General features: G+C 45.9%; 1 protein-coding gene across 1 annotated transcript in view; it reads right to left on the minus strand.

Annotated features, from left to right (window-relative positions):
* Window positions 1-25,403, minus strand: part of LOC138467651 (glycogen phosphorylase, brain form) — a 760,591-nt gene that overhangs the window by 569,217 nt on the left and 165,971 nt on the right. The window contains exon 3 of the mRNA XM_069607828.1: window positions 3,258-3,336. Within this exon, the coding sequence (XP_069463929.1) occupies window positions 3,258-3,336 (79 nt within the window). The remainder of the gene's footprint in view (window positions 1-3,257; window positions 3,337-25,403) is intronic.

Here is a 25,403-nt window from a genome sequence, read left to right on the forward strand (position 1 = left end):
ATCAGATTGGAGTTGGATCTTGCATCTTGGTGGTCTCAATATATCAGTAGGAGTATATCTCTAGTTGATGTCCTAGAGCAGGCCTACATTCAATTGGGTTCTAGCTAAAGGCCCTAATGATGCAAGACACAAATCCCTTCTTGAAAAGGCTAAAGAAAAGATGCAAGAATTTTCACACCATGGTGGACATAAATGGAACAGAATCCTAAATCATCCTTACGAATAAAATCAAAAAATGGGATCGATCTAGGGACCTGTCTTATCTCGCACGATTAAACCTGTAAAGGAACATTTGTACTTACCATCAAATCGGCTTACAGCGTACCTGGCAAAGTTTCCTTGTCCAAAACATTGTGATTGGTACCTAAAATAAAATTCTGGTTAAACTGCCTCCCTACGTTGGAAGTCGTAGGCCCCAAACTAGCAGTTGTGTTGGAATTCCGGACCTGTAAAATGTGTGGATCTGACTCTATTGAGACATTGGGCCTCATTACGACTATGCGTGGTATGAACGGTGCTGGTAAGGTACCGCCACCGTTCATACCGGGCCACCACATTACGAGTTTGCTCGCGGGTTGCGGTATGCACGTCTGGTCTGGCCAGACGTGCATACCGGCACCCACGAGCAGACCAGGATGCTAACAACGGACCCGTCATTAACGGGTCCGTTGTTAGCATCCTCCCCATTCCCATTGAGCCCTATGGGGGCTCAATGGGAATGGGGACGTACTGGATCTGAGTCCCGAAAATGAGAATTACCAGGCCCCCAAAAGTCGGAATGGCTCAGTAATTCCCTTTTTTCGGGACCCGGACACGAGTTTGGAGGTAGCCATGATGGTAATGACGGCATGGCTACCTCCAAACTCGTAATGAGGCCCATTGTTTCATTTGGTAATGTTATGTCCTGCTTTTCTTGATCAAAGAGTCAGCAGCTTCGAGCGCTTTATTCATTCAACATCGTCAGTTCTCACCAATGATTTATGATACAGACTCATGACAAGTTCCCAAATGTCATTATTGTTAGCACTGGTCAAAATGCTAAAAGACATCTTTTCAGAAATAGACAAAGTGACGGAGCAAGGAGTCCGAGATTTAATGAAAGTATGCAAATTTTAATTTTAATTGATCTAGTCCAAAGAGAACTATAGACTAAAACTACTAGACCCAAATGTAAAATTATGTGAGAGAGTGCTGTGTATGCCTTTGAGAGAGGGCTGTGTATACCTGTGAGAGAGGGCTGTGTATACCCGTGAGAGGGGAGTGTGTATGCCTGTGAGAGGGGGCTGTGTATGCCTGCGAGAGAGGGCTGTGTATACCTGTGAGAGGGGAGTGTGTTTGCCTGTGAGAGGGGGCTGTGTATGCCTGTGAGAGAGTGCTGTGCATGCCTGTGAGAGAGGGTTGTGTATAGCTCTGAGAGGGGGTGTGTGTATGCCTGTGAGAGGGGGCTGTGTATGCCTTTGAGAGAGTGATGTGTATGCCTGTGAGAGAGGGCTGTGTATGCCTGTGAGAGGGGGCTGTGTTTGCCTATGAGAGGGGGCTGTGTATTGTTGTGAGAGAAGGCTGTGTATGCCTGTGAGAGGGGGCTGTGTATGCTTGCAATTTCTTGTTCTCCTTAAAATCAATAATAAGGTTTGGAGAACAAGGTAGATCCTGACAAGAGTTACAACGAACTGAGATGCAACCAGACATGTCACACCGCATCTAACCTCCAGTTACCCAGCCATCGCCAATCTCAGGTAAGATTGGACATGAGCATGCTGGCCCAAATGTGTGCAAGATTGCAGTAAACTGTCCTTGTTTTAACGTGGAAGGAAATGCAACAAACAGCAAAGAGTCAACTTTCCGGGGTCCTTTGCACAACAAGGTGACACAATTAAGTAACTAGTCATCTCATGGCAGAAAAGGGCTAGTGCCTACATATCTCTTCAGCAACTTGGAATCCATGGCTGCAGTTCCAGGTACCCTTGACCTAAATGTAGTTTGTTGTTTATCTGGCTGGCTTACATGTTTACTCTGCTTGACTGCAGCGCAGGCTCTGAATATTCTGAAATCTTTTCCTTGTGGAATAATGTAAGTATATACCAATGCTTGATTGAATGTCTGGCTCTCTCCTCTTTGCTTGGGAGGAGCCTTCCAAGTTCTGACCAGAAATGAAACTCCACCCTTGGGAGCAAACCTGCTGCTGGAGCAAAATCACTAATGGGGCAAATCACCTGGCACAGAATGGACACAAACCAAAGAAAAGGAAGCAAAATGTTGTGGAAAGGGGTGCATTAAACATCTTGGAGGGTGTGGGCAGAATGTGATGAGAACTTGGAACCTGGACTACTGTGACCGTTTTCTGATTTATAGGTTACATTGCCCCTCTTTACGGACCCCTTGAGCTTAGAGTAAGTACACTGGCCAGCCGGTATTGGATGATTTAAGGCCAGTTGAGTAAGCAGCTCGTCAGACCCCAAAGAGACTCTTACAAATGGTGTCTCAAGGAGAGGTAGCACCAGCAGAAAGTTTGGGGAATATAGTAGAACCCTGAATTTCAGTGGAGTTATGACAGAGCTCACAGATGTCTTTATGTGCCTCGGAGGGGTTGGCGTCAAGTTCCTAGCGTGCAAAACAAATGTAAATAAGGAATTTGAGCACCAATATGAACACTACTGTGCAATGTATTATAAAATGGACTAAAGTAGCACTTATGCCATGTTGGTAGCCTCGTGGCACATTGTTCTGTAAGTAAAGGGAAAGGGAAGGGTTAATAGGAGGAGAAGGTTGACTGACTAGCCAATGTTCAAACCTGGTACGCTCATTGAATTCCATCAGGAATATAATCATCCCATTAGTGTTCTGTGTCCCCCAGTGAATTGAGCGACATTTCAAGAAGGGCACTAATGCTTTAAGGCATTTAACGAGGATTAGAAAAAGATCCCCAGCATAAATTATTACATTTTTCGCTTAATGGCTTGCTATTTTGCAGGTTGGAAATATAGCGCTCCAGGTGAGGTTGCCTGGGTCATGCATAGCTCGTTTCCTAAGCTGAAAAATATGGTTTCTGCACTGCTTATCAGACCCAGAGGATCCCCCATTCATTCGGAAACCCACTAGTATCTAATAAGCATTAGAAAGGTTAGACTAAAAGGTGGCAGCCTTCGTATACCACCATCCATGCGTGGTTTAGTTGAGAGCCTCGGTAATGGCAACACATGTAAGAAGGGTACACTGGCTTCAGAAGTTACCATGTTACTCCAGTTAGTATATATTACCTGCCAAACGGCCCAGTCCTCCATTGCCAAGGCCGGCGTCTTCCTCTATTTCCTCAAGCTCTTCCAGGTCCAGACCCAACTAGGAAGAGATAATGAAAAGCAAAACACAGCGCTTAGAATTCTCCTTCCAAGTGCACGGTTCTGTAAAAAGGATACATTTTGTAAGACATATGAGCACAAAAGGCAGAAATACTGCAGTGGAAATAACTTTGGTTTGGGACAGGCAAGTCTCACGCTTGAGTCCTGGGCTGCAGGGAAGTGGATTATGCCCCTGAAAAGGAAGACATCCCTGCTAACTGGCTGTCGAGTGATGGGTTTGCAAACTTAAGAGCATGGAATACACATGCCTGCAACCTCTGACCATCCGAAAGTGACATTGGACCATAGTGAAAAAATAATTTTGGAGCAGGGTTATAACTTTGGGCCAACGGGCAGAACTGCTTAAAGCCTTGCAAAAGAACATACAGCCCACTATCAATATTTCTGAAAACTTTCTTGAACGTCTGTCACAGTGCTAAAAGTTATAAGGGGCCCCTAAAACATTTGCAATTCAAATTCCATAGAAATGTTTTGCCTGATATAGTGTGTAAACTCCTGGGTGGATTACCATCACGCTGACGGGTAGAGCCAAGTGTGGCTAGGGCAAGGGTACAGGACATGCTCAGCCAGCACCCCGGTGTAGATATGCGGGGGGGCTTACTGTGAACAGCATATGACCTTCAACACAATGACTGCTTGGTATGGCGGCCGGGCATCTTGCAGGTACGTTTCAGTGCCTAGTTGGTAGGACCTACGGCCATGTCCTAGACAGGCTGCCCCTGGGTATTTCTGCAGGGGAAGCCCGACGGGTACTGCAAATACTTTCACTGTGTACAGGGAATGGTCCAAGGCACCCACTAGGCATGGGCACAGACCACACGCAGCTGGAACTGGTAGGTTGCCAATATGGTTAAAGTATTCCATTAAAAACATTGTTAAGTATGGTATGACTCTCTTCTGTGTAAACTATCAACATAAAATATGAAAAAACAGCCGCTGAAGAGACAGCTCCAATGCAAAACCTAAAACCCAGTTTCTTTCCCCATTTGTTGTTACCAATGCACCATAACTTGTTATCTGCTGTGCATTACTCGTGCCTTTTGGATGCGGGTGTTGTATGTGTGTGGAGGTTGCAGAATGAGCTCTTTGACTAGTATTCATGAAGCAGGACCATTTTGATGTCTTTGATGATGCCATCAGTGATGACATTGGGCCTCATTACGACCCAGGCGGTAGAGGGTTAATGGCGCCGGTAGAGCTGCCGGCGCCGTTATCCCTCTACCGCCTCATTACGATGTCTGCTTGCGGGACCCGTTAAGGACGCTTGGTGAAACCAGGCGTCCTTAGCGTGTCCCGCTAGCAGACCAGGATGCTAACAAAGGGCATCCTCCCCATTCCCATTGAGCCCTATGGGGGCTCAAATGGGAATGGGGATGTACAGGGTCCAGGTTCCTTGAATGGGGAAATACTGGCCCCTCCAAGGTCGGAATGGCCCGGTAATTCCCTATTCCTGGAACCCGGATCTGGTACCCGGTATGGGGGTAGCCATGCCGCTAAAAGCGGCAGGGCTTCCTACTTACTCGTAATGAGGCCCATTGCCTATTCTATTGGTGATGTCATACTTGATGTCATATATGATGCCATGGACAGTGCATGGCAGGGGCTGCGGGTGCTTCAGTGCGTCTTACATTTGGTAGTGTTTCCATACAGTCCTTTCAACCGTCATTTCTTGCTGGGAATTGGGATTTGTTTAAATATTTTAGGATACTACTGTACCCAATAATTATATTCAACCCCACATACACTTTGAGCTCACAAATGGCCTCCAATTATAGTTGATGAAATATGTCCAGCTCTCTGTCATAATGGATGTGATGTGGTAAAGTCCTCTGCCTGACCATGCTGGTGGATGGTGAGGTGGCCAAGGGTGCCAGGTGCTGCCAAGAAGCCAATGGTGCTCCCCCTGGCTAACCCGGCCATGAGATGCGCAGTAGGCAGAGGCTCATCGTTTGGCCAATTTAGACCCTTCTGCTCCACTCGTTTAAAGGAATCGAGGAGTGATGATCCCTCCGAGACAGCCGTGCACACGTGCTGGAAATGGAATCCCTTTGCACAAAAACCCAATGTAAAATCACAGGGGAAAGAGTGAGCCCTGGACCATAAGTGAGAACACAAGCAATCCACCACCAGCAGCTCAATGGCTGCATACATATAGGGCCTCATTTAGAGTTTGGAGACATTTCCTTTACTTCAGAGTCGTGCAGATACTTCAGTTATTCCCCATTTTGGAGTCCCATATGACTCCATGAGGATCCGTAGCTAGCGCACGTGGTAATGGTTTTGTGTGGAGAAAGTTTCTCCCACACAAAACCAGGCGGAATTTATCAGTTTCATTTTGGAACTCGAAATTTGGCCACGTTTTTACTAAACCGCCAAACTCTAAATGCAGTCCAAGCACCTTAAATTGGATAGGCTATGGGAGTTCAACCAAAGGGCAAAACCAGAATGTTTCAGGCAGAGGGAAGACTGTCAGGGGAGGGAAGATCCAATCCCAATACCCAGAACATATCTGTGAGCCATCACAACAGTTGGATCCTGTCAGCCAACCACTATAGCAGCAACTTAAGAATGAGGAGGGAGAAAGCAACTTCAAGATAGCAGATACAGTTCTTGAAGCTGCCGTAGGGCAGAAACTAAAGACCCTCGCAGGCTCAGAGAACTATGCATCCCAAGTATCCCAAGCTAGTCCTGCACACCTGTGTCCCCTTACACCAGAAAGAGGTTGAAAGCGGGGCAAAAAAACTATAAAAGGCAGGGCCTGTGCCACAACGCTGGGAGAGTTCAGAGGAGGAGCTCATTCACAGCCGGCTCAAAAGGTGAAGAAAAGGAGCTACAGCAGGACCTGGAACAGGAAACTGGAGGCTGGAAGAGAAGCCCAGAAGGTTGGGGGTAAGGAGGAGAAAGGAAGCTCCAGGGAACTGAGGAGACCCAAACCAGGAAGGTGGAGAATGAAGAGACCCAGCGGGCTGGGGAAAGGAAGACCCAAATGTGCTGGAGAAAGGCCTGGAAGATTGGGAGGAGAGAGACTCAGAAAACCTGGAGCAGGCAGACTTACAGGGTTGGGAAGAAGAAGGTTCCCACAGTGGTGAAAAATGTGGGAGAGGTAGGAATTAGCAAACCAAGACTGTTATATGAGGTGTCCAAGGTGTGAAGAAGTTTCCCAAAATGGTGAAGTTGGGAGAGGTAGTATAGAATCGGGGGACCCTCATTGTTACAGAGAAAGGTGCCCAAAGAGGTGAAGAAAGAGTGAGAATTATTAGAGATTTCTAATTGTTATCCACGAGGCGCCCAAAGGGGTGACACGAGTACCAAAGGGTGTGCAAGAGGTGGGAAAGAGAGTAGACAGCTGGAGCAAAATAATATTGACAAGAGGTGGATAATAAAAGATAAGATTTTTGTTTCTGACCCGACATCTTCTCTTAATTACAGATCTGCTTGATCCCGTTGGATTATACTTTAATGGGGGTCAGGGCTTACCCGGCCCATAATGGCCCACTAGCTCGAGGTCATAAGAGCTTTCACCATAGACTGAGGGTCATATCAGGCTGTGTAGCAACCCTCCCTACCCCTGGCAGCAATTAACCCTATTAGCACTAGAGTATGACAATTGGGGTGCTAATAGTGTTTTGGAGCAAAACAAAACTATTCCCTTTGAAGAAAGGATGCACACAGTCGTGTGCCCTTTCATCAAAGGGAGGTCAGGCTGAAACAAAAGTGGCTTCTGTAGGAAGGCAAGAAGGGAGCTGGGGAGTGGGCTCCTTCTGGTTTCCCGTGGCTGTACCAGCCGAGTAGGAGGGGGGCCTGGCAGAACCGGGGAGGTGAAGAGACTGCAGGAAGGAGTGGGAGCCAGTGGGGGAGGTGTGAGTGAGAGGGAGTGGCCGTGTGCAGTGTAAAGGGGAGCAGCTATAGATCCTTCAGAAGACAGGCCTTCATAGTCGGATTCCGCCTGCTGTCTGAGAGAGTTGATTGGTTGTCTCCCCCATGCTCATTGCCAATATATTTTATTATATTTCATATTCGAATGCCACACCTCTTTGTATTAAAAAGAGTTTCTTCTGGCAGCAGGTTTTGCAAATTGGTCAGATCTGTTTTGATAGAAAACATCTGTAAAGATTCTTACCCCATGGCTGTAGAGAGCTTGTGAGACGCGGCACCGCCGTAGTCTCGCGAGATCTCGCTGTGCAGCACGCACAGCCACGCGAAGTGCCAAACCTGCATTAGGAAGGTGCCTGTGGCACAGAGCAGTAGGCTCCTGGCGCTCTTCTTTATTCAAAGACTTAAAGACTGCTACAGAGCCTGGAGGGCAAGCCTGAGGCCCCAGACTCTGCATACTTTACACCTGCAGCCTATGGACACTCTCTGGATACATTTACCAGTTATGCCTATTATTGCATGACGATAATAAAGAAAGCCTGTTGCTAGAAGTCACCTGGTACCTGCTTATTATACAACATATTTGGCGGCGAAGGACGGGATCCTGACACCCGCACATCACCATAAAAGAAGCAACGCCTCCCCTGCCGTTCCTGCAAACACAAGGTAGGCCTGCCATCCCATGACCACAATGGGAACCCCTATTCACGACATATGTTGAGGCACTAAGAGGTGCAGGGTATGCTGCTGCAAGGCACAGAGCGATGTTAATGAATGCCCTTGGAGTAGAAGGACAGCGTGTTTTCGCAGGCCTTACACCCGAAGCAGGTGGTGAGAATGATGATGTGTACACGGAGGCCGTGAGAAAAATTGTGAAGAGGTTTGCGAGCAAGGACAACACAGTTCTGCACAGAATTCGATTTTATGGACGCTAACAAGAAGTTTTCTTTCCTATTGGTGCCAAACACTAAACCTGCTGGAGCCATCTCATATTGGTTTATGTCCAGGAAAAGTGCCATTGTTCTGGAATGGTACTACTGTTTGCAAACAGATAGAAACAAACTACAAAAATAAAGGCATTGACTGACTTTTCTGAAATGGGGAAATAAGGAAACAGGCAAGTGAGCACTACCTTGCAGGGCCTGTCTAAATGCCATGCCCCGCACGCCCCTGGTCATGCAGGGGGGAGGGCACATTTTTCAATAGGCGCCGATGCGAAAGCATCAACACCATATTGTTATTAAATGTGCCCCGCTCCAGAGAGTGGGGCACATTGAATTTCAACAGGGAGCGTGCCGCGCCTTCTCCCACCACTGCAGCACGAGGAGACATTGAAAGACTTCCTCGAGCTGGCGTGTCAGGGGCTAATGGCGCCCTAGGTGCTTGCCCAGCTGACCCTGCCCTAAGGTCAGCCCTGCCTGGGCACAATATACACAGAGTATAGACATGGACCCTGCTCCCTGAGTAATGCTGTCCGGAGTTGTTCACCCAAACATGCGTGCACGTCATTCCCCGTGCGCATTTCTTATGACAGAAGGCCACACCCTCTGGGTAGCGCGTCCAGGGCAAGGCTGCGGGCCTGCTGGAAATATATCATTAAAAGATACATGAGATTCACTGAAAATAATTGAGTTAAGGTGCAGTTAAGGTTATGCGTTTATCAGAAAACTAAACTATCAGAATAAAAAGCATCCAATTTAACTGAGAAAAACATTAGTTGAAGTGAAATTAAGGTCACGATGACCTCAAAACAATACAAATTTGCCAATTAAGTTAGCCACACAACTTTAATTTAGCACGCCATGCACTGCTCATATGCTCATATGTGCCATCACTGTTGGCGTCATACCACCCCCTGTGCATTTCACACACAGGCACCTGCACGCAAAGCATGCCCCTGTGGGGCGTAAGCTCATGAACGTGGCGTGCCCAGTGCAGGTCCTCCATAATGCATTCTTGGCATCAGGTGTAATGCTAGGCATGATGTCATTGGTGATTGATATGGAAATGCCATGAGTAATCATATTGGCGATGTCAATGATGCATGTCGTGTTTGCTGGGGTAATGTGATGGGTGAGAATATGAGCAGTGCATTGCGGTGCAGTTAGAGCAGCTGCCTTAACTGATGAATGTCATGGTTCAGTTAAGGCCGGAGGATGTGGATTGTGATGTGCTCTGTTACTCTGCCTCAGTTCAACTCACTCCTGAAATGTCGTCCCATTTGAGTTTGCATTGTTTCATGATGTCCCCATGTTCCACTTGGAAACACACCGTGGTGTGCTCATGCTTTCTCTCCTCTCCGTTGTGGTGGGGAAAATGCGCGCAACACAGCGTGTGGGAAGTAGGCTTAAAAAGAGTGCTGCATTCAGATCCAGGAAGAAAAGCGCACAGTGTACTCTGCCTGGCAAAGAGAATGGGGGCGCTCTCTTCGCTTTCAGCTGTGCCCGTTCAGCATGCCAGCCTCGTTGACAACGCATGCTGCTTGGTTGCAAGGGGATGGCCGCTTTCTTGGTGCTGCTGTTATTATTTTCATGTAACTTCACTAAGGAAGACCTAGAGACTTTCCCCCACTAGTGAGCTCCAGCTTCGTAGAGAAGGCGATTGTATACTTTGACACCAAGCCTCCACATAAAGCGTACATTCAAGGTGTCGAATAAACCTGCCTCTCAGCTCGCCAGGGCTTTCTTTTAAATTTAGAAACAGTGGGTGGCACTATAATGCCTTCTAGTGAGGCTAAATAAATGTCAGAGAGAGGCTTGACAACAGTGGGCGGAGAACATAATTCTGAGGTATCCTTTGCCTTCGTCTGTGCCCCCCTTCTCTATACTCATACCAGCTTTCTCCCAATGCTGCCACGTCACAATGGAGCTTGACTAGCCATGAGGGAAAGAAAGGAATCCCACGGTGGCAGCGCCAACTGGCAGCAGGCCACGGTTACCATGTCCCATGCCAGCCAAACAGCTTTGAGTTCCAACTGTTCTGCCCCGTCACCTCAACGCACCCATTGTCGGTGGTCCCACAGAGGTGGCCGGGGCAGTGCAAGCAGAGTGAAGCCAGGCTACTGTATCAATACACTGCCACAGCCCTTCCGCTCTCCCCGCTGCCATTAGAAGTGCAAAGATGGCCGTTTCCGAGTGAGCAAGAGGGGGCATTTGTTAACAGTACCTAGGATGTGATGTGAGTACCAGGCATCTGATGCTAATACCTAGCATTTGAAGGCAGAACATGATCATTTTATGATCACAATTAGCATTTGAAGTGAGTACTCTGGGGCTTGTGAAAATGTGCATATATTGACCACTGGCAATGAGCAGTTCAGCAACCTGGGCGCGCCTCACCTCACCATCAGAAGTTGGATCCAGTGAGCGCGCTGAGCAGACATCAGATGCTTCAGTCCCAGAGGTGTGGCAGTCTATAGGAGAGTGATCCACAGTGTGGCGGGTCCACCTCACCGCAAGGCAGCATATTTTAACCCGTTCACACCTGACTGTAAAAGGCTTGCAGCCTCCTGTATGGGTGCTTGTGTGGGTTGTTGGGGGTTAATGTTCTGAACACTCAAGTGAAAATGCCTCGGGACTGCTTGCAGCCTTCACAGAAGGTGCAGTCTGGGAGCAGGCAAGATCTCCCTGATCCTGCAGCTGGCACATTCCATAGTGATAACAATGACGAGGGCGAAGGTTCCTCTTCACACTCAGGGTGTCATCCACAGCAAAGGTCAGTCGAGCCCCAGTGGCCACACAGTAGCTTTGAAGTGGCTCTGATGACGCAGTGTGATTATATGGAGTGCTCTTCCCTTGAATTTCCAGATGGTTGAATAGCTGGGGATGTACTTAGCCTCGACCGGAGAAACGGATGATGCGGCGAAGCCGATGCTGCTCAACATAGGAAATGTAAAACCCACCAGGCAGTGGATGGCTCATGTGCTGCTGCTCAATGGGAACTCATGACACTGTACAGGCCTCTCGTCAATGCTGATTAGGTGAGATTCCAGGTGTGCCAACCCCACCAGGGCGCACCGGAATAACCCGATGCTTATCATGCACATTTAGACATTTGGCCCTTTGCCATACGCTGGGAGGTGAGGAAGACTAAGCTCAAGCGCAAATAATACAGGGGTACTCCTTAACCAGGCTTCACCAACAAGTATTGTGTGATCCTCGAAGTGTGCTGCACTGGGCAGATCCCAAGAACTTGCCAATAGAAGGGCAGCACACATGGAGGAAGCCCTGAGCATACTAAGGGTGGAAGAGTTCAAGGTGATCCGTGAGATCCCGACCTTGGATGTATGGGTACAGGGAAAGAAATCACAGCTGTTGCCAACTTCACCACAAACGCTGCGTGAATAATGTAGAGGCAACATATGCTACACAGGAAAATGTCCTGCCCAGACTAAAAAATGTGGCTCGTGTCCGCATCTAAACCACTACACAAACATGCGTCATTCAGCATTCACCCACCAAAAAAGATAACTGCTTTCAGATTTCAGAAGCAAAGGCGGCACAAGGCCAAAGTGGCAACATTGGCATTTGCTGCAGATTTCAAAATCGAAGTGCTCACTGGTGACGACGATGGTGAACAAGCGTTCTTCATATCCACATTTTTTGGCGCCAAAATAGGAAAGAAGTGGCAGCCTTTGATGCAAGATTATGATACAAACTGTGATGGTTGGTGAAGAACCAATTTGCCATCCTCTGCTCACATAATCCATTGGTCAAGATTTTGACATATGGGGGACCAATGCCTTTTCCTTTGGAGGGTGTGTTTGTCACAATGAGCAGGCGAGTGTGTAAGCTAGAATCTATGAGTCTTCAGAAGGCATTTCCGTGCTGGACTGCCCCAGGGCAGGACAAAGACTGATATGTTTTGGATATTTCTCCTCTGTGAAAGATAGTGAGCTAAAGAATCTGGGTAAGGCTCTCGTAACCATGACTAATCTCGGCAGAGGGACTCCCAGGACCCCCCTTGTTTTCTGCATATTTTTAGTAGCTTTGAATCTGTCCCTAAATTACTAGGGGAATCCAGACATGGACCCCTTGCTCACTATTCTTAGAGAGGCACAGCTCGACCCTACTGATGAGGTCCAGCCAGACTGAAACATGTGTCTGGGGTTGCTGTTGGTACTCTTGTTCCGAGGAGAATTGCCTGGCATTTCGGTGCTGGACTGCTCCAGGACAAAGATTGATATGTTTTGGATATTTCTCCTCTGTGAAAGATAGTGAGCTAACGTATCTGGGTAAGGCTCTCGTAACTAATGTCCGCCAGAGACTCCCAGGACCGCTCTTGTTTTCGGCAGAATAACACTACTCAGATGTAACACAGTTGAGGCTCTGAAGCTTGTTCCCTTTGCAAATGGGGTGTACAAAGAAGACTTGGAAACATTGCCAGTGGAGTATGAAGGACTGTTCCATGCGATTGTTTGCCTAAAAGGGCAGCAAGTGTGATGACACATACATTCAACGGTCCACCTGGTAGCATTTAGTCCCAGGCATGTACCTTGCAATCTTATCAGAAATGTGGTATTCAAGTTGGCGAAATTCGAAACTGAAAGCATCTTTGAGAAAGTGACATGGCCAACACAGTGGATGACCCCGCTCATAGTGGCGGCCAAGCCAAAGCATCCTAAAGCCGTACCAATACATGGGGACAGGAGATTGTCCAAAAACAGCTATGAAGCGCGAGAGGCACCTGAACCCCACCATTAATGACATTATAGCAGATTTGCAAGCGGCAACCCTTTTTTCAAAAGTAGACCAGAACACATGATACTAGCGAGTAGCTCTACAATAGGAGTTGAGATAATCACTACTTTCTCCTCCTGCATAGGCCTATTCGGGTATTTGTGGCTTAGCTTTGGGGTATCGTCTTCAGCTGAAGTGTTACAGCACACCATCATAGGGGTGCTGGCTTCCTTCCCTGGGGTGGTCAATTTGAGTGATGATGTGTGGATATATTCATCATCAGTCCAGAATCATTTAATGAGATTAGCCAAAGCATTCCAACACCTCCAATAACATGGCTTAACGTTGAACAGAGAAACATGTGTCTTTCTACATATGCAAATTCAATATTTGGGGATATATTTTCTATGCTTCTGATTTATCTGCATTTCCAAAACAGGTGCCAAAGATGGTGGCTGAGATACAGGCCTGCCAGCTAAAGGGTGACATGCCAACTCCCACTGGCCGGGAAGCTGCATGAGGCCCCCGACCCAAGGGGCCACCCATGGTGATATGCAGAAGCTGTTATGTTGCACCAGGCAGACACCAATGTCCTGTGCTGGCCTTGGAGACTGCACTCATAATGACAGATTGAAGCAGCAGGCACAGTGGAAATGAGAGCCACACTTGGCCGAGTGAGGCACAGGAGTGGAGGACAGCGCATGGTGGCAGCTGTGTTGACCCAGTGTTAGAAGAGTACCAAACGATGGGAGAGAGACCTAGGCAGAGAAATAGACATGGCCAGCTGGAATCGCATTTGGGCAAGAAATCACAAGACCTCCAAATGTGTCAAACAAAAAAGGTACTATTAAGGTGTGCTACGGGTGGAACATCACAACGGAAATCCTACATAAATGCAAACCCACCACACCGCCACACTGCTGGAGAGGCTGCGCGGACACAGGAACGTTGTTCCACCTCCTCTGGTCATGCCCGAAGGTGGAAAGGTTTTGGAGGGAGGTCTTGGAACAGATCCGACTCAACACAGGCCTAACGATCCCGTGGGATCCGGGAATCGTCCCGCTGGGGGACACGGGGGAGGGTCATTTCCCAATGACAGGCAAACTGGCGGATGTCTGCATGCATCTGCTTACTGCAGCCAAAATCTCAATCGCTAGGCTGTGGAAACTTCCGGGGGGTCCAGCGATCCCCATGTGGTGGGTAGTGCTGGGATATTGCAGCTGCCGAGAAAATCACGCCCTCCGGTTCCGCAACAGAAGTAAGTTTTACAGCATTTGGTCCGTATTTTTAGATTATGTGCAGAAATTCCCTGGAGTAGCCAGACATCCACCATCTCTCCGCTGGTTGACGAAAATGGACTAGACCCCCCCCCCCAGACCATGATAATAGCTGTCTAATCTACCGCCATCATTGAACGCAGCCCCTGTAACATTGACCCGGGACTGCTGCAATTCCCTATCTGGCCGACCCCAGTGAACTTCCCCCCTCCCCCAAATCCTGTTCGCATCAGTTTAGGCTATTTTATTTTTGTTTATGTTATACCTCAGCAATATGTTATTACGCATGGTGAAGCTCTTGTTATTTACAAATGCCAATAAACAGTCTTGTTGAAAAAAAAATAAAAAGAAGAGTACCAAAACAGAAGTGGAACTATGACCCTAGTGGGGGACAGACTAGGCAGGAAGGGAGCAATGTGCAACACATTTTTGAAGGGTTGCATTCATGCTGATTGACAGCCAATTGAGTTGAAACAGATTTCATTTTAGCTGTAACTGCTATCGGGCGGTAAAATGGAGAAGTGTGCTTTAACTTCACAAAGAACAGTTCCAGAATGGTGAAAATGGTTGGGAAAAGTAGTTGAACTGCTAACAGTAAAAAATAAAAGTAGTGGAACACAGTTCCCGACCCTTACCGCTCACTTCGACCACTACGTTGACCTCATATCGCTGAAAAGTAGGTGGCTGATCTCGACGTAGCGATGATGTCGGCGGGTAATAGACGAGCATTGGTGGAAGGGTTCATGCGTGTCCTGCTGTGTGCTTTCTTGGCTTAGCAGCGGCATCGCCTAGTCGTCCCAGTGGCCCCACTACGAAGGGGAAGAAGGGAATGCATCCAACCAAAATACTTATGATGGGAGGGGCTGCAGGCAGATTGACAATCCTTCATCTGTAGACACGCTCAGACCTGAAGCAACAACTGAAGTGACTTTCCCTCTGGAACTCCCTTACTGATTTTGCCTCATCTGGACATCAATATAAAACCGAGTTGTTGCAATAGCCTTCCTGCATGGGAGTGCTCTGAACCACAATGGAAATCCAAGCTGCGAATACTTACCTTTCTCCAACTTACCAGTAGCTCCGGAAGGGACACAGAGTGAGAGCAACTGGCTAACTGTGTGGTTCCCACACAGTTTTTCCAGGTCAGAAAAAAGACACAGACTCTGACTTTCCATCTCACTAGTAATTTTTATTAACTGAAAGAAGCAAACCCCTATCTTTCCCTATGCTAAGGGTTTTCCTACCTAACAAAACAAACTAAGGTCCTCATCAGTCGTCAGTGAGAGTCCAAATCGGGACTAATCCAAACTAACCTCTTCTAACCCTACCACTATTATAACAACAAAAGCCAGGAGAATTACTCCTTTTGCCTGTGAGCTGGTTCTTCACCAAATTCTATTCAATACAGTAGTTTTGAGTAGTTCTGAGTAACTACTCTGATTAAGTCACACAGTTCTACTACTGAGTTCTTCAAGTTCTCAAGCGTCTCTTTCTTTTGATTATTCTTTCAATCCTTCTTGTATTTCTCTTCTCTTAGTCTAGTTGAATTTATCCCCTTCCTTTAATAGAATCATTTTGTCTAACAATTAGGACTATTCCTCGACTTCCGGAGTTCTTAATCTTCGCAGACTTTGGTTTCAGTTTGGCCTTGGCCCTTGTTTTTCATTTCAATCAGTTCTCTCGGTTTATCTCTCACACAGTATCTCCTATTCTGTACTATTTCAGGGTTGTTCCATTGATCTTCAGGATTATAAACCTTCCAGTAAGGATTATCATTTCACATTAAAGTTTTAACTCGACTGGGATGAGTATGAACGTTCCCGTAATGATTTGCTTTCTCTTCCTCCAATATCAATATCTGATCTTGACTGGGAGGAGTATGAGCATGCCAGTAATGATTATCTTTCTCCTCATTCAATGAGAATATCTTATCTAGACTGGAACGAATATGAACGTGCCAGAAATGATTCTCTTCCTCTTCCCTCATTACGAATAACTTGTCTTGACTGGCACAAGTATGAACGTGCCAGTAATGATTCTCTCCAGTCCCCATGCTGGGTCTTCCGTTTTCCCCGTTAGCTCTTGTGCTCGAGGATAACGTCACGGGACATTCTTCTGCACTGGTCAGGTTGGCCTCTCGTAGTTCCAGTGATTTCATGCACGGGCTCTGCGGTCTTTGATTCACTGTTTTATTTCTTCTTTCATTCAATGAAGTGGTATCAGCCTTGTTCACGGACCTCCTGGTCCACCCCTGCTCAACTTTGGTCATGCCACGATTAAGCCCTTTCTCTGGGCTAGGAAGCCTCGCCTTCAGTTCGGCTTCTCTCATCCCTTCTCTTCTCCAACGGCACATGTCGGAAACCTCAGCTGTATCTCGCCTTTGCACAGGCCGCTGTGCACGCAGCTTTCCTTCAGGATGCGTCTCAAAGCAAGTTCGTAATTCACAGGCTCTCTCAATCTTCTCCCAGTCTCCACCCACTCCCTTATTACGCTTTCCTGGGCCTTGCCCAGCGTAGGATTACAGTCCTTTTTCTCTGTGTTTGCTTCATTATCTGTATTTCTCCAGAGGTATTTTCCCTCATCTCAGTATCAGGTCGTTTTTCCCTTAGAGGAACAATCAGTGTATCTGGATGGCAATAACAGATGTTGGGATGTTCTTCATGCCTTTCTTTACTGGATGTCTTTAGAGGTATGTTGGTGGTTTGTTTCTTAAGAGTCCCTAATCAGAACAGGAGTCCTGGTCCCCAAAGGGGGAGTCTCTCCCGGTGACATCCTTCTGGCCTCTACCCCCGGCAGGGTATTGCAGAGCGGTCTCACCTCCCTAGCCTCACAGGGAAAGGCTCTCCTTGGGGAGAAGTGACAGATTCCTGTGATTCATCATAATACCTGTACATTGCAGTCTCGCTTTTTACCCATGCAATTCTTTTCGAAGGCTAGAAGAGAGACGGAAAAAAAAGGGTGGTGTCTTATTTGGCCCCCAAAGGTTGGCTCTCTTCTAAATGGTACCATGACAGATAAAAGGGCAAGTTATATTTTTGATTCAGGTGACTTGAATATGAATATCCCCTTCCAAACGAATGGAAAGTGGTTACGGCTGCATGTCCCACATTATGGCCAAGAAAAGCCCTTCTTTTTCAGGGTATTAAGGAAAATAGTGTCCTTTGCTGTTTGATATGTGTTCCTGGCTGTCGGTCTGATCTTAATTTAACTATGGATGCAAATGGGATAGCATGAGTCCAGGGGGGTCCAGGATCGAACATACTTGGTCTTGGGGTTACCAAGACTCCCAGTGCAAAGCTATATATCCCTTCAGAAGGGTCAACATTTTATCATTGGAAGATGACATTAGTGTGAGTTCAAGTGGAATTTTAAGAGTTTAAGAGACACTTCTCTTTTAAGATTTATTTTTTATTTTTAGCGTATACCTTTGTTTCATCGTCAGGCAGTATTACGACTGCCTTTTAAATGTCAATACTATTAAGAAAAATGTAATCAAATTTTTTTTGGGGGTGTGGAAAAGGGTAGTTAAGGGATGGTGGTCGGGAATAGTTAAAAATAGGGGCAGTAGCAGGTTTTTGGGGGGGTGGAATCCACCCTAAAAAAAAAAAGATTCAATGACATTTTTCAAAATGTTATACACGTTTAAAAGGGAGTCGTAATATTGCCCGACGATGAAAGAACATAGAACCGATTTTTAGACAACAAAGTCTCACCAAACTCTGGGGTGAGGGTCATAAACCAGCCACAACTATTTTCCGGGGTGAAGCAATCCTTAACTAAGCCAGAGCTTAGGATCCCTCTTTCTATCATCTTTTCTATAAAATAGAATAGTCTTAGATTAGCTTAGGTTTGGGACGGAGGACTGATTTTAGTTTGTGAGACATCCTGACAAGCACTTTTTTAGCAATTTATTTTAGCATAGGGAACTCAGTGTAGAAGTAGGATTAGAAAAGGTTTTCTTTGCTATGCATAATAAAGCAGTGTTGAACTATGGCTCAGTGTCCATCTCCTCTGTCTTACTTACCAGAGCTGGCTCATCCTAAACACTGTTCTATCAAATAATTCACTATTATTTCTAGATTTACCACCTTGCACTTGTGGGTGTTCCTCCAACCCGAATTATGTACTAAGAAAACATGAAAAGTCAAGTCAGCCTCAAAGTGACATTCTCTTACTTTCAATTCCTAGTATCACCACAATGGATAGAGGAGAGCTTGCACATTGCTACCATTCTATCATTCTATCATTTTTAGAGAGCCATTTCATATATAGAAGGGGACATGCTGCATCTTAATCTTCAATTTGTTTTCATGTTTTGGCTAATTTCGGGACAGACCATTCATCTGTCACCCTAGATCTATCAAGGGTGGTGCCCACAAATTAATATCTGTCCTAATCACCCTGAGGACTTTGGAGTAATGGGCCTTATTTGAGGACGAGATTTTAGATATCAGATTAATACGAAAATATTTAGTACTATTACTAGCCCATAACAATGGAGTGTTAGATTTAAGCATCTCCATTACAAAGCATGGTACACTTATAAATCAATGCCTCTGACTAATCTACATTGATTTTGAATCCGGAAACTCGTAAAGTCGTCCAGTAACCACTGCATGGTGGCACTAGATGAAGAAGGTTCTGTCGGGTCAGCGGGACATCATCTGCAAATAAGCCGATCTTCGGACTGACCTGCATAGGACAGACCTCTAATGGCAGCATCAAATGATTTTGGAGACCAGAGGGTCTACCTCCTAAGCAAAGAGTAATAGCACACATAGGGCATTGTTTCTTGTTGCTATGGTCTGAGATAAGGTGTTCGATTGTAAGTCATCTAAAGAGACCATAGCAGTTAGTGCTGCATGGAGCGAGAAATCTCCCCATCTGAAGTCTTCCCCGAACCCAAATGTCTGCAAAAGTCTTCAAAAATGGCCACTCAATGCTTCCTCTACGTCGAGATCCATGAGACTGGCCGATGCATGTATTTTAAGAGTAATATCAATAAGGTCTATGATTTTCTGGATGTTGTCAGATGCCTGTCTTCCCTTATTAAAACCTGGCGTCTTAGGGAGAGAATCTAACCTGTTTGCTAAGATTTTAGTATAAAGTTTGACATCAGCATCACACAGAGCTATGGGGCGGTAACAGGTGCAGCTAGTTTGAACATGAACCTCGTTTGGGAGCACTGAGATCTTGTTTTCTCCTATCATTGCAGTGGTTAACCCTTCCTCTCACAAGTAATTAAACAATGTATGTAGCAAAGCTAGGAGTTGTTGAAGTCCTCAGGTAGACCCCTGTCTTTGATGCTCTGATTTACTGTTTCTTTACCTTCTAGTGGTTTTCTGCTTTTCTAAGCCCCGGGTGGGCTCTGGGCGGTTCTGGCCCAATTGGTTGTTTGGTTTCATTTACCCCATCCTGGTATGTAGTCATGGCTGGCCCTTCTCCAGCGTTTTCACTGATTCGGGTTTGTTCACTCCGTTCTGGGGTATGTTCTCAGTCTGCCCCTCTTGGGCTGTGGGCTTAACTTGCCTCTTCGTTTGCTCTCTTTCTTTTGCTCCACCCTGGGCTGTGCTCTTGATAGGTCCCTCATGGGGTACTTGCTTCTCTTGATCTCTTTCACTCACCCCTTCCTGGGGTATGTTCTCGGTTGGCCCCTCATGGGCTATGTGCTTCTCTTGCCCCTTTCATTGCTCTTTCTTTCACTCCATCCTCTGGTATGCTCTTGGTAGGCCCCTCACGGGATATTAGCTTCTCTTGCCCCTTCTTTTGCTCTCTTTCAGTTATCTCTTGCTGGGGTATGGTCTCTGTATGACCCTCATGGGCTACAGGCTTCTTTTTCTTCTTCATTTGCTCTCTTTCATTTGCCCGTAATCGGGTATGCTCTCGGTAGGCCCCATCGCAGGCTTTTAGCTTCTCTGGCCCTTTCAGTGAGGTTGCTACAAGTGGGAGCATGAGCATCTGTGCCCCAGGATGCCGGTATCTCTCACCTTTGTTGGCGGTGGTGCTTCCTGCTTCAGCGGCCCCTCTCTGGCTTGAGATTCCACCTTTGTCAACGCTACAGCTTTACGCCATGCTGTCTCTGGATTCCAGCCGTCATGGCGTCTGCTTCTTACTCTACTCTTGCTATGCATGGCTCTGCAAGCCCGCATTCCTCACTGCACGGGGATGGTCTTCCCTTTACTGCTTGTTCGTTAGTCTTTTTACGTTCATCCCTGAAATGGAAGAAAACACTTGATTGGTGCTGGCGCCCACAGGTTGGCGACAACAAGAGCAGGCCAGAAATTGAGCCCTACACATTAAATGGGCCATGCACATAATTACTGTGCTCACTTCCCACGTAATCCATAAACATTTCAGTCTTAGGGGAAGGGAAGGGAAGGTGGCCGTTGTCCTTCTTTGGGCATTCCTTGTCCCCAGAGGAATGCCCGCTTGCCCTAACCCCTAGGGAGGGTGTTGTGTAGCGGGCTCACCTCTCTAGTCCCGAAGGTGGTAGCTCCCCCTTGGGGAGAAGGGATACATTTTTTGGATTTGTCACAGAGCACAAAAGATTTTGGCTCCTTTTATAAATCTTTGTAGCTCCAAGGATTCCCTTTTACAGTAAAGAAAAAAATTACAAGGTGATGGCTGACAAAAACTCCAAACCTACTCTTAGCAAGTCCTTTAGCCTCCTCACTATCACTTTTCTTACAAGAAAATGTTCTTATCCCTTGGACAATTCTTACAAGTAAATGTTCAAAACCCTTGGCCAATAAAACTGTTCATAAACTTTATACCTCAGTATTGAGCCCTAAATTAAACACAAGGTGGTCGTCTGGGCAATCTCTTGCGACTTTCAACCATTATTTGAATTCTTTTAAATATCCAGACCTCTCCATAATCTTCTTGCTGGGACTGCTTTTTTTGGTCTTCTCTGCACATAGACTTTTCCACTGTCTCTTATCTTGCCCTTCCAGGACCTCCTATCATCTAAACACCCAGGCCTCCTCAGGGTCTCTTCTCTTGACTGTCTCTGGAACATGACATGGTCACTTGCCTCCTAAATACCGTCACAAATATCTTAAAGAACCTGCCATCTCCCAGAGATGGCTCAAGGGACTTTATTAATGTTTGGGACAGGACTCTAAGGGCTGTCCCTCGCTCTCTCATCTATTTGAAATGGTTCCCTCCCTAGACTACGCATCTATACTGCCATGGTAAGTATCTAGCCCTGAGTGACCGCTACTATCTATACTTTGTCTTTCTATCAATGAGGGCCCAAAGGCAATCGCCTTATTCATCTGAGCTGGGATTTCCTAGGCTGGGCCTACACTATCAATGACGTTAGTTCTGAAGGGATTGTAGGGTTGTGCCTTACAGACACTCAAGCCCCCAACTCTGTCTTCTTCCTCTCATGCCCTGCTGTTTGTATCCCTGTCTTATCTTCTGCTATCGTCCCACTACTCTAATCCTTCAAATTCCAGACCACTTTTCTCTTGCTGCTTCATCCTCGTCTGCCCCTCCAATGTCTCTCTCGCCTTCTACCACCTACCTCCACCCTCTAACATTACTACTTTGTCTCCTACCAATCTCCCCTCTTCACTCTATTACTACTCTCCGCTCTCAACACCCCACTACTCCACACCTCTACTACTCTCACCATGGTACTACTACTCTCCCCTCTCCATGCTACTACTACTCCACTCCCCTCCCCTCTCACACTACTACTACTACTTTCCCTTCTCTACACTACTATCATTCAACCCTGACCTAAATGTCCCAGTTGGTGCTGGGGGGTTGCTTTGTGGTGAAATTCCAGGTATGTTCTTAGGGCTGATAGGCTTTTTCAAAGATATATAACTCGAAAAGTACTGTGATGGGGGGGCACAAAAAGGTAATTGTAGTTCCAACTGTAATGGAATGTATACATCAATTTGTAAATCTTTCAAAAAATGTTTTCAAAAAAGTCACACACTAGTATTTCAGGTGCACCAGGGTAAATCTCGAGGCCATCCGAGATTCGAAAGGAAAGGACACAAAAACAAACACCTGTTATTGCTACCTGATAGCCCTATGGTGCACTCACGGGACGTACCATCCCAAAAAAACACAGAAAAGTTTACTCAGGTCACCGAGGACAGTTTCCCTTGGCAAATTCTTACATTTTCTTTCAATTTTTCATTGTTTTACATATACACTTGCATAGTAACTGAGACCAACAGTGCATATCGCTTCAATAGTTGCATTTTATAAACAAAACCTTTTAGTTCGAAAGCTTAAACAAAAAACACACAAGATGTAATGCATGTTTTGGAACAAGGGAGATTCCCTCAATACATAAAACAAATCAGTTTCCTTCAATTCAAATAAATAACAGTAGTTTTCATGTTGGGGCCGATATGCAGTACATTGACTCAAAGGCACATAATACACACAATTCGAGCGTATATACACATGTTTTGAATCCAAACACATGAATTAGCAATTTAGGCTAATCCAAAATACACTTCTATTAGAGAGTATCAATGCCGACGCGTTTCGGATTTAACAAATCCATCTTCAGGGCTAGAAGTGTTAAGTTACGTATCTTGGTCAAATTTGGAATTTCATGTTTTCATCCTAAAGAGATGAAAATATCCAAATGTTAGTCCTATTTAAGGTAGATGGTTACAAAATCACTGCGTACGGTATCACAGTGCAGTTGTATCACTAACCTGATCTCCAAAAGGTGAGCAGGAAAAGATGCTCCTGCCTGTATATTAAAATTGATTGAGTTAACATTATGAACTCAGCAGTGTCTGTTTTTGAAAGATACGCATTGAAATACGAATTCAAATATTTGTGGGTCATCACTTACCCGGTGGAAGACGTTCGTCTGACTCTCAGGTTGTGAAAAATGAAGAGGGTAACTCTCACTCTGTGAACTATAATGAGTAGGGAATAGAGAAAGGAACAGATGTTTAAAGATCCTTTCCAATATAGCTGTCACATTACAGCATCTGATCATACCCGGACCATGTTTTCCCTTTTCCTAGATATTGCACGTGTGTTAAGTATTTAAGATTAGCTAAATCGAGCTTGGCTCTTAATATCTCTCATGGAATCATATAGACCGTAGCACTCTTCCTGGGAGTGCCATCATGCCTGTCACTGTAAATGTTAGGATGCAGAATGCGTCACAGGGAGAACTAACTCTCCTGTCATTTAAACTCATAACAATCCGCGTCAGGGTGCCGTGCTGAAAGTGCCGGCGACTAGCACCGCCGCGGATATAAAAGATCCTGTGTATCACGGGTGCCAGCCCCTGCCAGGCTGCTTACCTCGTTAGTGAAGAGGTAAGTGCATGCACCAGTGGTGTCGGGGAATTCGAAGAGATCTCCATACCCAGAAGAGTAGAGGGAATTTAAAAGGATGCCTATAAACATTCCTATAAAAATGGGTATGTGTTGGGGGATACCATCAATATTTAGACGTGCACAGGATCAGTGTGCAAGTTGATTGGACAAAGTCTGTGTGTAGGGTGGATATCTATGTGTGTGCGAACAGTGGGGCAATAAATGCAGCAGCTGATCAATGGTCTGCATACTACGTTCTGCCCCACCGATCGCACAAGTTTCAAACCCAGAGGACATCAAGTTGGATGTCGAATCGGCCCTATTCGAAGTGAATAATGGTTTAGAGTTAAGCTAAAATTTAAATCTTCCCTATTTCAGATTTAACACTTCAAACAGAAAAATTAAACAGCAATATATAGGCAGGCACAGCATAAAATCTCTGCCATAATCCAAGGAAATGTAGCAATCTCTCAGGTTTATACACAATTGTTTTTTAGGGATGGTCTATCCCATGAGGAGTGCACCATAGGGCTATCAGGTAACAATACCTGGTGTTTGTTTTTGTGTCCTTAGTCTTTTTCAAAGGGCCACTCTGCTGCAGCGTTTTACAAGTCTCTCTGGCTCAGCTAGTGTTGGCAGCCGAGGTGCAGCATCGGCTGTTGACATTTGGTGATGCACCACATTTTTTGCAGCTGCGTGGAGTTTTCTGTTCGGCAGTCGCTCTCCTTCCACTGACAGGCGTACTCTGCTTGGACAACATCTTTGGTTGCTGGTGCTCACATGTTTTTCAGGGTGAGCGATGCTCCACAAAGCGATCTGGAATTCTCACTTACTTACCAGGGGAGAGACTATCACAAATGGAAGGTGGGTGGGTGTGAGTACCTTTTTCCACCTCTTTCTGGTGGGGAAGAAAAGGCCATTTGAATCTTAAAGGGAAATATTGTGGTCGGTTATGGGGAACATCCCTACTACCAACTGAGGCACTAGGCTGTGTATTGAAGTAATGCAGAAGCTGATACCCATTCCCTTGCAAACTGTGAACAAATTATATCCCCAAACCTTCTGCTAGAGGTCTGATACAATGATTTACTGATGTTTAATGTCTATGGTTGATTTGGGTATACCCACACACTGTGGCTTAAAGATTTGCAGGAAAGTGAATGTGTGTCTCTTGTCAAGCTGGTATTTCACTGTTCATTCAGCTCAAGAGACAGATTCTCCAATCCTTCAGCGAGCAAGAAGAACATTGTTAGTCTCTCTTGGCAAAGGCCCCTGGCTAGATTTAATTAAAATCCAGCAGAGAATCATACGCTGCAGAACTAGTCTTTCTCCAGACCTCTCAGCCCTAAGCAGAAGTCCTAACTATTCATGCATGGTGCTGCTGGGTAAAGTTGGAGCTCGATTTATCCAATTTCATCAGGTGTAGGAAAGGATAGTATAAGATCACTGGGCCCAAGGATTGTGAAAGGTTATCAACTGGAATTTTCCTTGACCCCCTCTTTCCATGCTTTTCAAATGCTCAAAGCAGAAACTGTGCCCTCCAAAAGGAGGTTGAACATCTACAAGAAAACAAGGAGATTGTATTAAGCTGGACACTTGGTAAGAGTTTGACAACTTTTTATTCATGACCCCATCATATGACAGCCTCAGCTGGTCCTCAACCTTTCTATCACCTCCCTTATTATCTCTTGAAATGTCTTCCACATTCCACCTATCTAAACCTTCCTAATTCCAGATGATCTGCCTTGACAACATTATATGCATTGTCTTTCTAGTTTTCCATACATTGTAATGTATAACATTGACCGCTACCATATTATACCTCATACCTTGCACTAAATACACGTAAGAACAATTGTTTTTCTAATCACATGACCTAAATTCACCCTTTCTGTCCCACTCTACTAC

This window comes from Ambystoma mexicanum, chromosome 4q (assembly GCF_040938575.1).
Source record: "Ambystoma mexicanum isolate Mex_15411 chromosome 4q, UKY_AmexF1_1, whole genome shotgun sequence".
In the NCBI taxonomy this organism is placed as follows: Eukaryota; Metazoa; Chordata; class Amphibia; order Caudata; family Ambystomatidae; genus Ambystoma; species Ambystoma mexicanum.